The sequence below is a fragment of the Arvicanthis niloticus genome, chromosome 2 (genome assembly GCF_011762505.2).
Source record: "Arvicanthis niloticus isolate mArvNil1 chromosome 2, mArvNil1.pat.X, whole genome shotgun sequence".
Classification (NCBI taxonomy): Eukaryota; Metazoa; Chordata; class Mammalia; order Rodentia; family Muridae; genus Arvicanthis; species Arvicanthis niloticus.
In genome coordinates, this window is record NC_047659.1 from 136,054,465 (window position 1) to 136,068,516 (window position 14,052).

At 45.7% G+C, this 14,052-nt stretch overlaps 1 protein-coding gene across 4 annotated transcripts in view; it reads right to left on the minus strand.

Annotated features, from left to right (window-relative positions):
• The window catches only part of Stau1 (staufen double-stranded RNA binding protein 1), a 42,504-nt gene that overhangs the window by 11,467 nt on the left and 16,985 nt on the right, over positions 1–14,052 (minus strand). For all 4 annotated transcript variants that reach the window (XM_034494832.2, XM_034494831.2, XM_034494829.2 and 1 more), the window contains exons 2-3: positions 3,919–4,057; positions 2,777–2,942 (exon numbers count right to left, since the gene is read on the minus strand). In XM_034494832.2, the coding sequence (XP_034350723.1) occupies positions 2,777–2,942; positions 3,919–3,998 (246 nt within the window). In that variant the 5' untranslated portion in view covers positions 3,999–4,057. The remainder of the gene's footprint in view (positions 1–2,776; positions 2,943–3,918; positions 4,058–14,052) is intronic.

The window sequence follows — 14,052 nt, forward strand, 5'->3', positions numbered from 1 at the left end:
GAAGAGTAATTGTTAATTAAGAGTCAATCTGAAGGAGCTAGAGAGGTGGCTGCTCTCGTGAGTTCAATTCCCGTCAGCCACAAGGTGGCTCACAACTGTCTGTAATGGGACTGGATGCCTCATCTGGCCTGTCTAAAGAGAGGAACAGTGTACTCATGTACATCAAATAAATAAACCTTAAAAAAATGAGTCAATTCTGAGAGCCAAGTATGATACTCTCAGGAGACAGGCAGATGCAGGCATATTTTGAGTTTGAGACCAGCCTGGTCTACAAAGTCAGTTCCAGGACAGCCAGGGTGACACAATTTCAAACTTTTTTTTGGTTTTTGGTTTTTGGTTTTTTCGAGACAGGGTTTCTCTGTGTAGTCCTGGCTGTCCTGGAACTCACTCTGTAGACCAGGCTGGCCTCGAACTCAGAAATCTGCCTGCCTCTGCCTCCCAAGTGCTGGGATTAAAGGCGTGCGCCACCACTGCCCGGCAAAATATTTTTTAAAAAGGAAAAAAAAGTTACCTTTCAGTCAAACCATCAACAGTTGAAGGGCACTGAACACTGACTCTACAGACTTAACAATGAACCAGAGACCAAGGCCACATGGTATTGAATCTTAAGCATCACATCAAACACTGTCAGAGTACAGCTAGTAAAGTTACTTAACAAACCACAGCAGCACACATTCAGGCTGTGCTGTGGAAGGCACCAGCGTGTAAGGAGAGTAAGCATGGCTAAGTCTGTAAACCAGGCAGTCGGTGGGAAGTTGCTCTGTGGTTGTGCACAAGCATACTACAGAGGCCCTGGAAACCATGTTTGTAAAGAATGCAATGGAACCCAATGCCCAACAGCCTTGGCTCATACAGTGCAGCAGGCAAACAGCCAAGGCATAACCCACTACAGTCTCCTCAACTAGGGCAGAGTCCACCTTGGCACCAAGATTCACCAGTCCACCTGTCAGAGGGTTCAGAGGGCCCAAGGCACCTCTCTCTGAGCTAATAACATGGATTCTAGAAAGTTCAACAAACTCAGGAGAGGACAGACCAGCAGCACCAGCAGTCCAGGACCCCACCACTGCTGTTTTCTTTCGCCAAATTTGTCAACTTCTATTTCCAGGATTAGTCCTGACAGAACTCCTGGCTGAACTTGCTAACAGGCCATGGCAAGACTAGCCAGGCTTTTCTGTGTGGGTCAGTTCATCAAGCTGACTCGCCCACAGGACAGTAAACAAGCAAGCCATAAAGATCCAATAAGATACCAGAAACAAAGCTCCCAGGCACAGATTCATAGACACAATTCAGGCATACTCTGCATCCATAAGCAGTTCTTTCTTTCTCCCCCTCCTCATCAGCAGTGTGCTTCCTTCCCGGCCAGGGCTCCTTTACTGGCAGCCTCACCAGCATCATGTGGCCCGTGTGGCCCATGCTTGAATGCTTCCTTACCCCTCAACAGGAAGAGCTCTGGCTTTCTTTTCTTCATGTGCTTGCTGCCCTGCCCACACTGGACTCAGATTCTGGGACTCAAGGGACAATGCTACCTCAGCCTCCTAAGCAGCCACCACTCCCTGGCCCTTATGCCTACTTTTCTTGGCTAGTTCTTAGAGCTAGTCTTCCCTCCACGTGCCTTAGAAAGCTGAAGACCTACGAAAGTTTGGTTTGAAATCTGACTCTGTATGAGGGAGCCATACCACCTGGTGTCATCCTTAGGCTACATCCACCCTGGAGACAAGTGTCTCACTGGCATGGAGCTGGACAAGCAGCTACCAACAGTTAGCTTAAGAATTACTAACTCTTCAGTCACAGGAAAAGCAAAACAAAACAAACCTTAAGATTCCTTTCCTATCCTGGTAGTTTTAAATCATAACCCGTGGCTAATATAACACGAGCATTAACCTCCAGCAACAGGAAAAACAAAGGAAAGGTCCCAAATTCTTCACACTCCTTTCTAGAAGTGGGCTTTTCCACACTGCGAAGGCCCTAGCAGCCATTGGATTATACATGACTAGAGTTAAGAGGGTGAATTTATCTACTGTGGTCTTTAATAAAAACAACATACAAAGGTGAGCCTCCTTATCTCGTTCCTTTGGCTCTGGAACTGCCTAACCTATAAAACATGACAGAAGCCAGGCTGTGGTTTTTGGAGAACTGGTTTTAATAACTGGCTTCCATTCCCTATCTATAAGGATTCTCATTCTTGATACGCAGTCACCAAACTGTGAGGAAGTACCAACAGCCCCTGTAAGAGGGACATACACAGAAACTAAGGTGCCCTGCCAGGGAGAGCCATTTTTCTACTAGGCCCTCCCAAGCTGGAGACAGCCTGGTGACCTTACTTGGACAGCAAGCTGCCACATCTAGCCCTGCTCAAGTTACAGATCTGTGAGCAAAATACATACACCATGTTTTGGAATAGTGTGCTAGCAAAAGACAGAAAGCATTTCTACAGAAAACAGTGGTGGGCCAAATACTCTAATTTAGCACCACAAATCATGGGTTCTAGCTCAGTGTGGTGGCTCACAGCTTTGATTTCAGCACTCAGGAGGCAAATGCAGGCAGCAGAGCTCTGTGAGTTCAAGGCTAGTTTGGTCTACATTTTGAGTTTAGGCCAACCAAAGCTACACAGAAAAAACAAAAAACACCAATCAGCAGCTCAAGAGCATAGGTGTCAGCACTGAGGAAGCATTCCAGAGGCCACAGAATCTTAATGGCTATTACCCAGTATCTACAGACATCAACAGCAGCTTGGAATAAGTGAGGTGCGTCTCAAGCCCACGTCCACCTTACTTACCTCCAGCCTCTCTGGCAGGGGCTCACTCTGCAGAGTCCTCAGTGCTCGGGTAGTAGCATCATGTTTCATGGGTGGTCTCATCTTTCCTTTCCCATTAAACTGCTGTCCTCCCACGGAGAGCTCAACTTGGTAGAGTAATGGTGGCACTGGAAACGGGTAAAAGTATCTACAAACACAAGGGTGGGGTCTCAGTTTCCATCTGCTAAGTCAGCCATACCTTCTTCAGCAAATCCCACTCTCCCATACACTGGCCTTGTCACCGCATTCATAGTTAGAAATGCTTCCTGGTCAGCACTACAAAAGCTGCCCTAACACTTACACTGACCTAAGCTGCCGCACAGTATGAATCCGCAGAGTGCTGGAAGCACACTTACGCTGAAGCTCACAGCTGACAAATGCTAGGCTACACTGACAGGGCCCAGAATGGACCTAGGTGTTGGTGAGACAAACTTAGTTTGCTTTACCTTCTCAAGCATTCGGACTGCACTTGTATATCTTGCAAGGAGTCTGAGAATTTTAAGGATGAAGTCTTTTGGAAATGACCCTCATTTCTGAAATCTCAGCAACACCAACAACAAAAGAATCTGGTTCCTTTTACTTCAAAACCTGTATTTTTGAAGCTTTGCCCTTCTGCACCTCATCAGAGGAAGGGAGGAAAATGAAACACCTGCTTTCATCACTGACCTCACTCCTGACAGCAAAGGTCTGAACACATGACAAGATCTTCTGCAGCCCAGGCTGGCCTGGCTTCCACTTAGCAGATGATCTTTCTGCTTCTACCTCCTGAGCACTAGGGATTATAGTCAGTCTGCAACCACTCTAGGCTCTGATACTTCTGAGCATTACTTAGTCTCAGTATCTCACAAAGTACAATGTCAGAAAACACTTTTAGAAGCATGTGCCGCAGGGGTCCACAAAGCAAGGCAAACATTGTAGGCAGACCGTGAGTATGAGTGTGGCTGTTCCTGAGGAACCTGCTTGGGCCCTCTGCAAAAGCAGCAGGTGTCAACAGTTCCCAGCACAGTACCAAAGGTGAACCTTAACTCCAGAGGTAAACCTGAGGCAGACCAATCAGTAATCATGTTACAATGCATAGAGATCACTTTATGAAAAACCCAACTTTTTCCACCCCAAGCACATACCTGGGGGGATAGGCACCTCCACGCATGCCATAGCTGTAGGTGGACTGCATCCGAGAGTGGGGGTCCACAGGCTTATACATTGGTTTTCTTTCCAGTTTCACACACAGTGCATTGAGCTCAATGGTAGAAGCTATACTTTCTGCAACACAAAATCATAGAAAGGATGGCTCAGGCCCTGGACACGATGCAACCAACCAAGCACTCTACCCCTGGACATTCATCAGTAACTCCAAGAATCCACACAGCATATAGAATCATAGGAGACACCTGGGAAAGTTGACCAAGTCACTGACTGTCTAGAGGAGGCAAATGAGGAACAGTCAACATCCAGGGATCTCCAACCTGACATGACGGTGGGGCTGAGCCACGGTCCGAGGACAGGAAGCCCAGTTTCATTTTCATCTACATCAAGAGGGAACTGTGACTTCAGAACTGCTGATGTGAGAAAACACAGACTAAGGCTGGAGACAAGGCTCAGCAGGAAGAGCACTTGCTGTCTAATCATAAAGACTCAAAGTCAGATCCCTACACTGACGTTACAACAAGCCCACACATGTCTGCTACCCCAGCTCTGATAGGATTGCTGTCTTCCAACCTAGCTGAGAACACATAAGCCCACGTTTTAGGAAAAGATCCCACCTCTAAGGAATAGGTGGAAAGTTACACGAGAAATCCCGATGCTGTCTTCTGGACTCTACACACAGCACACACATCTGCATCCGTGTGTGTCCACTCTCACAGAAATAAAAACACACTACTCATCTCCTCCTTGGCTCTCTCAGGTCGCCCAGTTCACAACCTTCACAACCGTGAAACCAGCCTGAAAAGATTACTGCCATAGCATAACCCACAGTTTCAGACAAACCTTTGGGAGTAGGAGTAGGTTAGAGAGATGGCTCAGCTGTTAAAAGCACTGACTGACCTACCGGAGGACCAAGGCTTAATTCTTAGCACCCACAAGGCTACTAAAGACTCTCTGTAAATCCAGTTCCAAAGGATCCAACACCCTTTTCTGGCCTCTGGAAGCACCAGGCAACATTGGTATGCAGGAAAAACACCCATACACATAAATTAATTAATTAAAAACAAGAAAGCATGTCTCTTTTAGACCTTCAAGATGACTCAGTAGGTTAAGATACTTCCTGTCAAGCCTGCCCTAAATTCTATCCCAGAGACTCCCATGGTGCTGCCCTCTACCTCCACACAGCAAGGCATACAAGCTCAACAAAGACACAATAAAGGAACAAAAGGGGGTTGAGGGGGTTGGGGATTTAGCTCAGTGGTAGAGGGCCTGCCTAGCAAGCGCAAGGCCCTGGGTTCGGTCCTCAGCGCTGGGGGGGGGGGGGGGGGGGGGGGAGGGGGGAGACAAAACTAAAGAAAGAATCTTTAAAACAAATACTTTCACTAGGCCTAGTGCTACAAGCCTATACTGTCAGCACTAGGAAGGCCAAGACAGAAGGATTACAAATTAGAGACCAGCCTCAACAGCCTATCTCAAAACAAAAACAGAATATTACTAGCAATAGCCAGCTTGATTAAATGTCCATGAAAACCCACGTTAGGGGCTGGAGAAAAGGATCAGTGGTGAGAGCACTAACTGCTCTTGCAGAGAACCCAGAGTCGATTCCCAGCAGCCACCTGGTGACTTACAACTGCCTGTAACTCCAGTCCCAGGGAATCAGACAGCCTCTGCTGGCCTCCAAGTACATACATTCAAAAGTGGTGCACAGACATAAATTCAGGGGAAACAACCATATACATAAAAATAAAAATAAATCTTAAAAAGAAGAAATATACTGGGTGGGTGCTTCCCTAGTCCACATACCAGGTGAGTCAGCAGGAGAAACACTTTTTGGTTCTATGGAGGGCAGCAGATCTGACCCAGAATTATAGCCCTTTGTCTGTCTTCAGAGTAAGCAGTATAAGATAGGCCATGGGGCCAACACAGAGGACCACAGTGTGACACCAGGTTTGACTGCTGCCTCTTCCTGGTCTCGTAACTCAGTCAATCAGTATCCTGGGCATCTAGTCCTCCTCTCCCAGTTCCTGTCCAGATACCACAGATCAAAGGCCTGGTGTGTCAGAAGCGACAAGCGCTTTACTTTCTGGCAGTTTTTGTGGCTTCTAGTCACTGTCAACCCTCTGGGGGACAGTAACCTCATGGTTTTTAGTTCTTGTTTTTTTGGCATGTGTGCTGGTTTTTTTGTAGATCCTCACAGTCCTATACTAGACTGTAATGAAATCGCCTACTTAAAGACACTATGTGATCTCAGATGTTTATAATGGTTTGTTTTGTTTTACCATGACAGAACTGTTCCATTTCTCATGTTAACGTGAAAGACATATGCCAAATGATTAGTTGGTGTGTTTTTTAATATTTAAATAAAATATTTGTGGGGGCAGAAATATTTAAATGCCTCTAGGATATTACACAGAGAAAAGTTTTTTAAAAATAAATATAGCCGGGCAGTGGTGGCGCACACCTTTAATCCCAGCACTTGGGAAGCAGAGGCAGAAGCAGGTGGATTTCTGAGTTCGAGGCCAGCCTGGTCTACAGAGTGAGTTCCAGGACAGCCAGGGCTATACAGAGAAACCCTGTCTCAAAAAACAATATATATATATATATATATATATATATATATATATATATATATAAAAAATTAATTTTATATTATAATTGCATCTGATACTCTCTTCTGGTGTGTCTGAAGACAGTTACAGTGTATTCATATACATAAAATATATAAATCTTAAAAAAAAAAAAAGGGTCTCTTGCAGAGGACACCAGTCAGACCATCAGACCTCAGCACCTACACGGACAGCTCACAACGCCTTTAACTCCAGCTTCAGGGGCCAACACCTTCTGACCTCCTCAGGCATGAACTCGTTTATACAAACCTACACAGAGACCCAGACACTACAGACAAATGGAGACCGACCTGAGGAAGACACCCACATCATCCTCTGGCTCCATGTGGGTACTCACACACAGACTCAAAGCTTAATGAAAAGAGAAATTTCATTCAAGGCTTGAGATTCACTTGTGACATATGAGGCATAATCAGTTAAATAACTCATTCCTATCAGATTTTCTGCTGGAGGCTTGCATCAGAAATACACAGCCCAAGCCTGTAACCCCCTCACGCAGGAGATGGAGGCAAGGTCAAAGCAAGCCTTGGCTCTAAGCTAAGATTAAAGCTAGGTATACATGAGCCCTTGTCTTAAAAAAGGTGTTGGGGGGGGGGGTGTAGGGGTGGCCAGGTGGCTCAGCAGTCAAGAGTACTTGTTGCTCTTCTAGAGGACATAGGTTTGGTTCCCAGCACCCATGCAACTCCCAATGACCTGTAAATTCCAAGTTCCAGAAGCTCCAGTGCCCTTGTCTGGCCTCTGATGGTACTATATTCATTTGGCATACAACTCATACAGACAAACAAGCACACAAAACTTGGGGGCTAGGGGACTGGCTATCCTGTAACAACTGACTGACTCCCAAGAGCTGGGCTTAAACGGGACATTACCACTGCCCCACTTCTCTCTCTCATTTAAATTTTTATCCATGCTTGTAGCAGTGGCAGGCAGATCTCTGAGTTCCAGGCTAGCCTGGTCTAGTAAGACAGCTAAGGCTACAAAGAGAAACAACATTTGGGGATTATCCACCCCAAACCCTACACAATCTTGTGTGAATCTCATCTCCCCCCCCCCCCAAGGAAAGCACGTATTTTCATGATCCATCCTGCACAGGTAACGTAGTGGCAATTCTCAGTGAGCCAGGTGTGGCTGTACATGCCTTTAATCCCAACACTTGGGAAGCAGGGACAGGTGGATCTGTGAGTTCGAGACCTGCCTGGACTAGCACAGAACAGCCAGGACTGTGCAGGAAAACCTTGTCTTTAAAAACATCAAAAGAAATAAACATAAAGGCAATTTTCTGAAATCTGTATATTGAACCCCTATTCTCAGCAGTTTGAAAATCTGTATCTTGAGCCACAGTTCCAATTTCAGCAGTATAAACCCCAGAAAACCTTGTGTCTGTGCAAGCCATCAGGAGGATGGACAATCATTTACCCCAGAGAGACGGGCCTTGCTCAGACAGAAACTTGACTCAAGCTAAATTCTGCTGACAGCTGACTTGTTCACAAAGTAAGTTTAGATTTTTCTCCTTGGGTTTTCCATTGTGGAAGGGACTGAAAAAAAATAACCAAATTCATGGACATCACCATCAGTATATTACTTCTAGTCTCCCAGGAATGGAAAACCGCAGATCATGCTGGGAGTAAGTGCTTAGAGAAGACAAAGCCAGGGTCCTTCTGAAGCACCTGAAGCCAGGTAACCCTGGAAGTGATTATGTCTTCCAAAGAGCAAGAACAAGGACTAGGAATGCCATTTACTGAAACAACCCTTACCTAGGGTACACTAAGTCCTGGGTTCCATCCCCAGTGCTGCAAACTAAGAACACCACCAGACAGAATGCACAGCTGGGGCAGGATAAAACTGGAACCTGACAAAGCACTGCTGTGGGAGCCAGCCAATAAGCCCACCTCAGGGCTGAGCACTGTGCCCAATCTCAGACAAGAGCATCACGTTCCCTCAACCAGGACTTCCATGCTCCTCAGACCTGGCTTGGAAACCCTTTTCAAGTTGCTTTGGTCATGGTATTTCATCACAGCAATAGGAACCCAAACTAAGACACCAAGTTGTCTTCTAACCTCCAAATGCATGTCACAGTACACACTCACACACATACACACATGCAAACAAATAAAGCAAAAAAATTTTATGTCTGAAGGTGGTGGCGCATGCCTTTAATCCCACCATTCAGGAGACAGGTAGACAGATCTCTGAGTTTGAGGTCTGCCTGATCTACAGTGCAAGTTCTAGGACAGCCAGGGCTACACAGAGAAACCCTGTCTCGAAAACAAAAAAAACAAAAATAAATAAATAAATAAATAATTTAAAATTTCAATGAAGATTAATGAATGTTAATGACTTTGGTCTTGTGGTAAATATGGCTACCCCTTGCTTGGTATAAAATATTGTTAATGTGCTGAAAAGACTCAAAAAAAGAAAAGTGTTTATCAGTTCTAGGAAGTCATTCAAAAGGCAGAACTTTGATACAACAATAACCATCCCAAATGGTATTTCCTGTTCTTTTCTCTCTGAAACAGAAAGGGCTGTATCAGAGCAGTTACCACTTCTTTCCCATGACTTCTAAATGGTCTGGCAACTGAGGCCTGTCTACTCCACATCCAACCAGACCTCCCTATTTGGGACATACAGGTATATATGGCAATCTGCTTCCTAAAGGTAAATCGCCCCACCACCACCTCTGGAAGCTGCTTGTCAGATGGGAAAGCCTGTTGAGAAGAGCCTAGAGAGAAGACATTAGAGCCGGGCCCTTCCCTGCAGCTGCGATGTGACCTGCAGGCTGCACTGGAGATGATGTGGGGCTGTGAGCAGGTCAGCCTGCAGATATGGAGAGAAGAAAAACTCTGAGAGCAGAACAGTTCTTGTTCAGTGCCTGGCTCCAGAGAGAGCAGCAGATACAACCTGAACTCACACTTCAACCTAGGACATGGCTACTCTCAACAAAATGAACAACTTACAGATAAACAGCTTTCAGTGTAGCTAAGTCACTGCCACAAAGTTTAAAGATCTACCTAAAAGTAGTGAGAGAAAGGAAATACATTAAATTATAGAGGGGTAAAGAAACTGCTGGTTACTAGTACAATCCTGGTACTCCCTCAGTTACTAAAGCCACATGGCAGCATGTACTATGCTGTCAGTTACAAATCTTAGGGCTCCTTCCTATGTTGTCATGTCCTGGCCTGCAGTTCCTACAATGGTTTAGTGACTTACAATATCCATGCAATATGTGTTCATTTTGCAAAGAGAATTGGCAATATGTAATGCTATTACTATTTATAGGACATGGTAATGGCCTCTGGTCTCAAATCTGTGAGAAGCTGAAAGCAACCTGGGTAGTGACACCATGAACTGCTGCTGTTACAGGCAACAGGCAGCAGGATGATGAAACAAACTTTTTCCCTCATTTGACTGACAGGAGGGATTTCTCACTGTTGCTGGTTCTTTCTCCTAATTAGAATAAAACATGGATCTGTTTGAGTAACGGTTTATTAGGAGCCTCATCTAACTGCAGACTCTGAGACAGAAAACCACTGCACCAACTACATCCGAGACTCACTTGAATAACCCTGTCCTGCCCTGGGACTGGCGCAGACGCAAGTGTGGAGAGCAGGGAGCCCAGCAGACTGCAGAGTGGCAAGCTGCTGGAAAGGTCATACAGCACTCACACAAGACTCTGGCTTAGCTTTATTTGGTTTTGTGTGCTTTCTTAGGATAGAGTTTCTCTGTATAGGCCTAACTGTCCTGGAACTCACTGTGTAGACCAAATTTTCCTCCACTCAGGAATCCACCTGCCTCTGCTTCCCAAGTGCTGGGATTAAAAGTGTATGTCACCACTGCAGGCTTCTTATTTTTTAAGTTAGAAGAAACTACAAAGCCAAATATCTTCGTAAGTCAAAAGTGAGGGACAGCGTGGACTGAAGAGGGGCTCAGCAGTTCACAGTACTCCTTGCTCTTGTTGAGGGCCTGGATTCTATTCCTAGTGCCCACATGGCAGCTCAAAACAACCAGAACTACAGGTCCAGGAAATCCAACATCCCCTTCCAGCCTCCACAGGCACCAGGCACACATGGATTGCATGGTCAACTACTATATAAGCAAAATACACTCATACACATAACACAACTTAAAAATAAAAGTCAGACATGGTGGCTCAGAGGCTGATAATCTCTGAAAGTTTCAGGCCAGTTGGTCTACACAATGAGTTCTAGGGCAACCAAAGCTACAGAAACCCTACACCCAAAACAGCAGCAACAGCAACAAAATCAAATAGAAAGTGAGGGTCTGGAGAGTTGGCTCAGTGACTAACAGCACTTGCTTGTCTTCCAAATGAACAGGTTTGCTGCCCAGCATCCACATGGTGGCTCACAACCATGTATAACTCCAGTTCTATGGGATCTAGTGTCTAATTCTAATTTCCATGGTACACAAACATACACAAAGGTAAGACTCATACACATAAAATAAAAATTAAAAAGTAGGAACAATTCTATACAAATTCATGGCCATCTTTCAAAAAGCAGAGGAAATTTTAAGGGAGTTAAAAGTACTTTAAATAAAAAGTATCAATGAAGGCTAGAAAGGACAGTGTCTATGGAATAGGCAACCAGGCAGGCCTCCAGCATGTACAGTGAATCAGCTGTTCCCAGGCAGAGTAACCCCTCAATGACTTTTACCATCAGGCCTCTCCCATGGATAAGCCAGAGCAAGCAAGTTACTTGAGAAGTCTGGTGTATTTTCTCTCAAAGAGACGCAAACTCCCAAAGAAGCACCACAGTGAGTGGCTCCAATGACCTCACTCTCAGCCCAGTCCCCAGTGTGGAAGGTTGTGCCATCTTGTTTGCTTTGGGACAAAAACAGAGGCTACCATTCTCAGCACGGAGCTCAACAGACAAGTTGCCAATGTGGACACACAAGTCTGCAGGGGTTCAGAAGTCAGCCTGGTTCTGCTTTTTCTTTCAGTTGCCAAATGAGAAAATGTCCCTCTCTCCCTGACTCACTCCTCCCATTCTTCCTGAAGTCTGTCTGGAGTGTTTTACTCACTGACAAGAACAATCAGGTTATTCCTCCTAACTTCAAACTCCAGCCAGAGGTCACAAACAGAAAAGGAGCTAAAACAAAGCCCATCCTAACAGGGTCACAGTGGCAGAGCTTAAGGCGAATGAATGCCTAAAATTAGGAAGGGTGGGCCCAAAAGGACCCCTTATGTCCCCTGCTCTATAAAGCAGACCCACGGACATTTCTAGCTCCAGTCAGACATATGTAAGGATTTTAGAGAGTCATAATCTAACAGGCTTCCACTGAGACTGCTCACAAAATGGTAGTCTCAAACAGCTCAGACTGGTGGAAATAAGCAGCTAAAATGTGAAGAGAAAGCAGGAAGAGAATGGAAGGAGACCGGGAGAGGGGCAGCGATCGGGATGTAAAATGACAAGAAGTGCAGGGGGCTGAGAAGGCGGCTTAGTGAGCAGCACTTGCCATGCTAACGTGAACACCCAAATTTGACTCCCAGCATCTACAAAAGAGAGAGAGAGAGACAGAGAGAGAGAGGAGGGGGGGAGGGGAGGGGAGGGGAGGGGAGGGGAGGGGAGAAGAGGAGAGGAGGAGAGGAGGAGAGGAGGAGAGGAGGAGAGGAGGAGAGGAGGAGAGGAGGAGAGGAGGAGAGGAGGAGAGGAGGAGAAGAGGAGAAGAGGAGAAGAGGAGAAGAGGAGAAGAGGAGGAGAAGAGAGGAGAAGAGAAGAGAAGAGAAGAGAAGAGAAGAGAAGAGGAGAAGAGAAGAGAAAAAAGAAAATCAACAGCAGTGGCCGTTTATAATCCCAGGCAAGAAGAACCCCAGACAGTCTAGCTAAAGCCAGCAACCTCCAGGTTCAAAAAGCCTATCTCAAAAAAATAAGGTACACTATAAGAAGAAGACACCAACTACCAAACTCTGCCTGTCCAACACTGTCCCTCAGTGACACAGGATGGGAGCAGGGGGACATAACAAGACTATCTGAGAGCAGACAAGAGGCTAGGGTGGAGGCTAATCAAGATGCACTTGCTGAGCACAGAGCACTCTACGTGTGGTCCTAGGCCTACCAAAAAATAAAACAAAAATGTAAAACACTACAGGACCCCAGCAGTGCTCATCTGCCAGTTTCTCTTTACGCACTCGCTAACGCAGCCCCCTGAAACGCCACGTGTACGCCTTAGGAGAGGATGGGAGGCAGTGGTTTTCAGAGAACACTGTCGTCCCCCAGGACTGTCTGCAACGGTGGGGTTCTTTCCAGGTGCCACATGCAGGCGTGCAAGAGCAGCCTTACATATCTAGAGAACAGAGGGACCAAGGCCACCGGAATAAACATCAGAGTTGGAGTATGACTGCAGCTAAAGTCCTTCCAGACAAGCCACCTCCTTTCAGGACTATTTCTTACCATGGATGTGAGGGGCTCATGAGAGAGAGATCAAACTGTGTATCACTCATACGTAGAGAGTGGAAGTTGAAAGCCTGAATACAGGAATCCTCAGGCCTCACTGGACTGGACATCTCTGCCTGTAAGGATCCACACCTCCTGTCCTCTAGCTGGTCTTCCTCTCAGGCTCCCATTTACTGACACTTGTGCACAGCAACAAATCGGAATGAAACAGGATGGCTAAAAAAAGCTCTTTTTTCAAAAGACCTGCGCCTGCTGAACACCTGGGCCCACATCGGCTTGCTGACACATAAAAACTACCAGGTGTAGTGGACAGTCCTTTACCCTGAGCACTGGGATGGCAGAGGCAGGTGGAGCTCTGTTCAAGGCCATTCTGGTCTAGACATGATGGGCTTCTGGGTCAGCCTGGGCTACAAAGAGACTCTGTCTCAAAAAACAAAAATAAATAAATAAACAAACAAACAAACAGCCTCACTGAGCAAAAAATGACACACACCCACACTCTTAGTGAGGTATTATCTAAAAATAAATAAAATTGTATACACACACACAACAATAATAGTAGAGCCTCACCTTGACTGACAAGTATCACTTTATAAGTGTAAAACACTTTTTCTGGATTGTGGCAAAAGGAACATGAACATGTAAACCTCATTCCCCCCCCCCCAAAAAAAAACTGCCGGGCAGTGGTGGCGCATGCCATTAATCCCAGCACTTGGGAGGTAGAGGCAGATGGATTTCTGAGTTCGAGGCCAGCCTGGTCTACAGAGTGAGTTCCAGGACAGCCAGGGCTACACAGAGAAACCCTGTCTTGAAAAAAAAAAAATTAATTGCACATGATTTGCTACAAAGTGGCTAAATGTAAATGTGTTCCTCACTCAGCAGTAAATCCAGAACACCCTAGTGACACTGACGACTCCTGAACAATTTAATACACAAGGAGACAGGGTCCTGAGGCAGCCAGAATTATCTGGCTTCCTGACTAACAATTACAACTTCAAAGTCTTATTAGTATATAACTTAAGCACTTTTGTCTTTGGCAGGTTGTTTGTTTTTATTTTTTTGTTTTGTTTTGGTT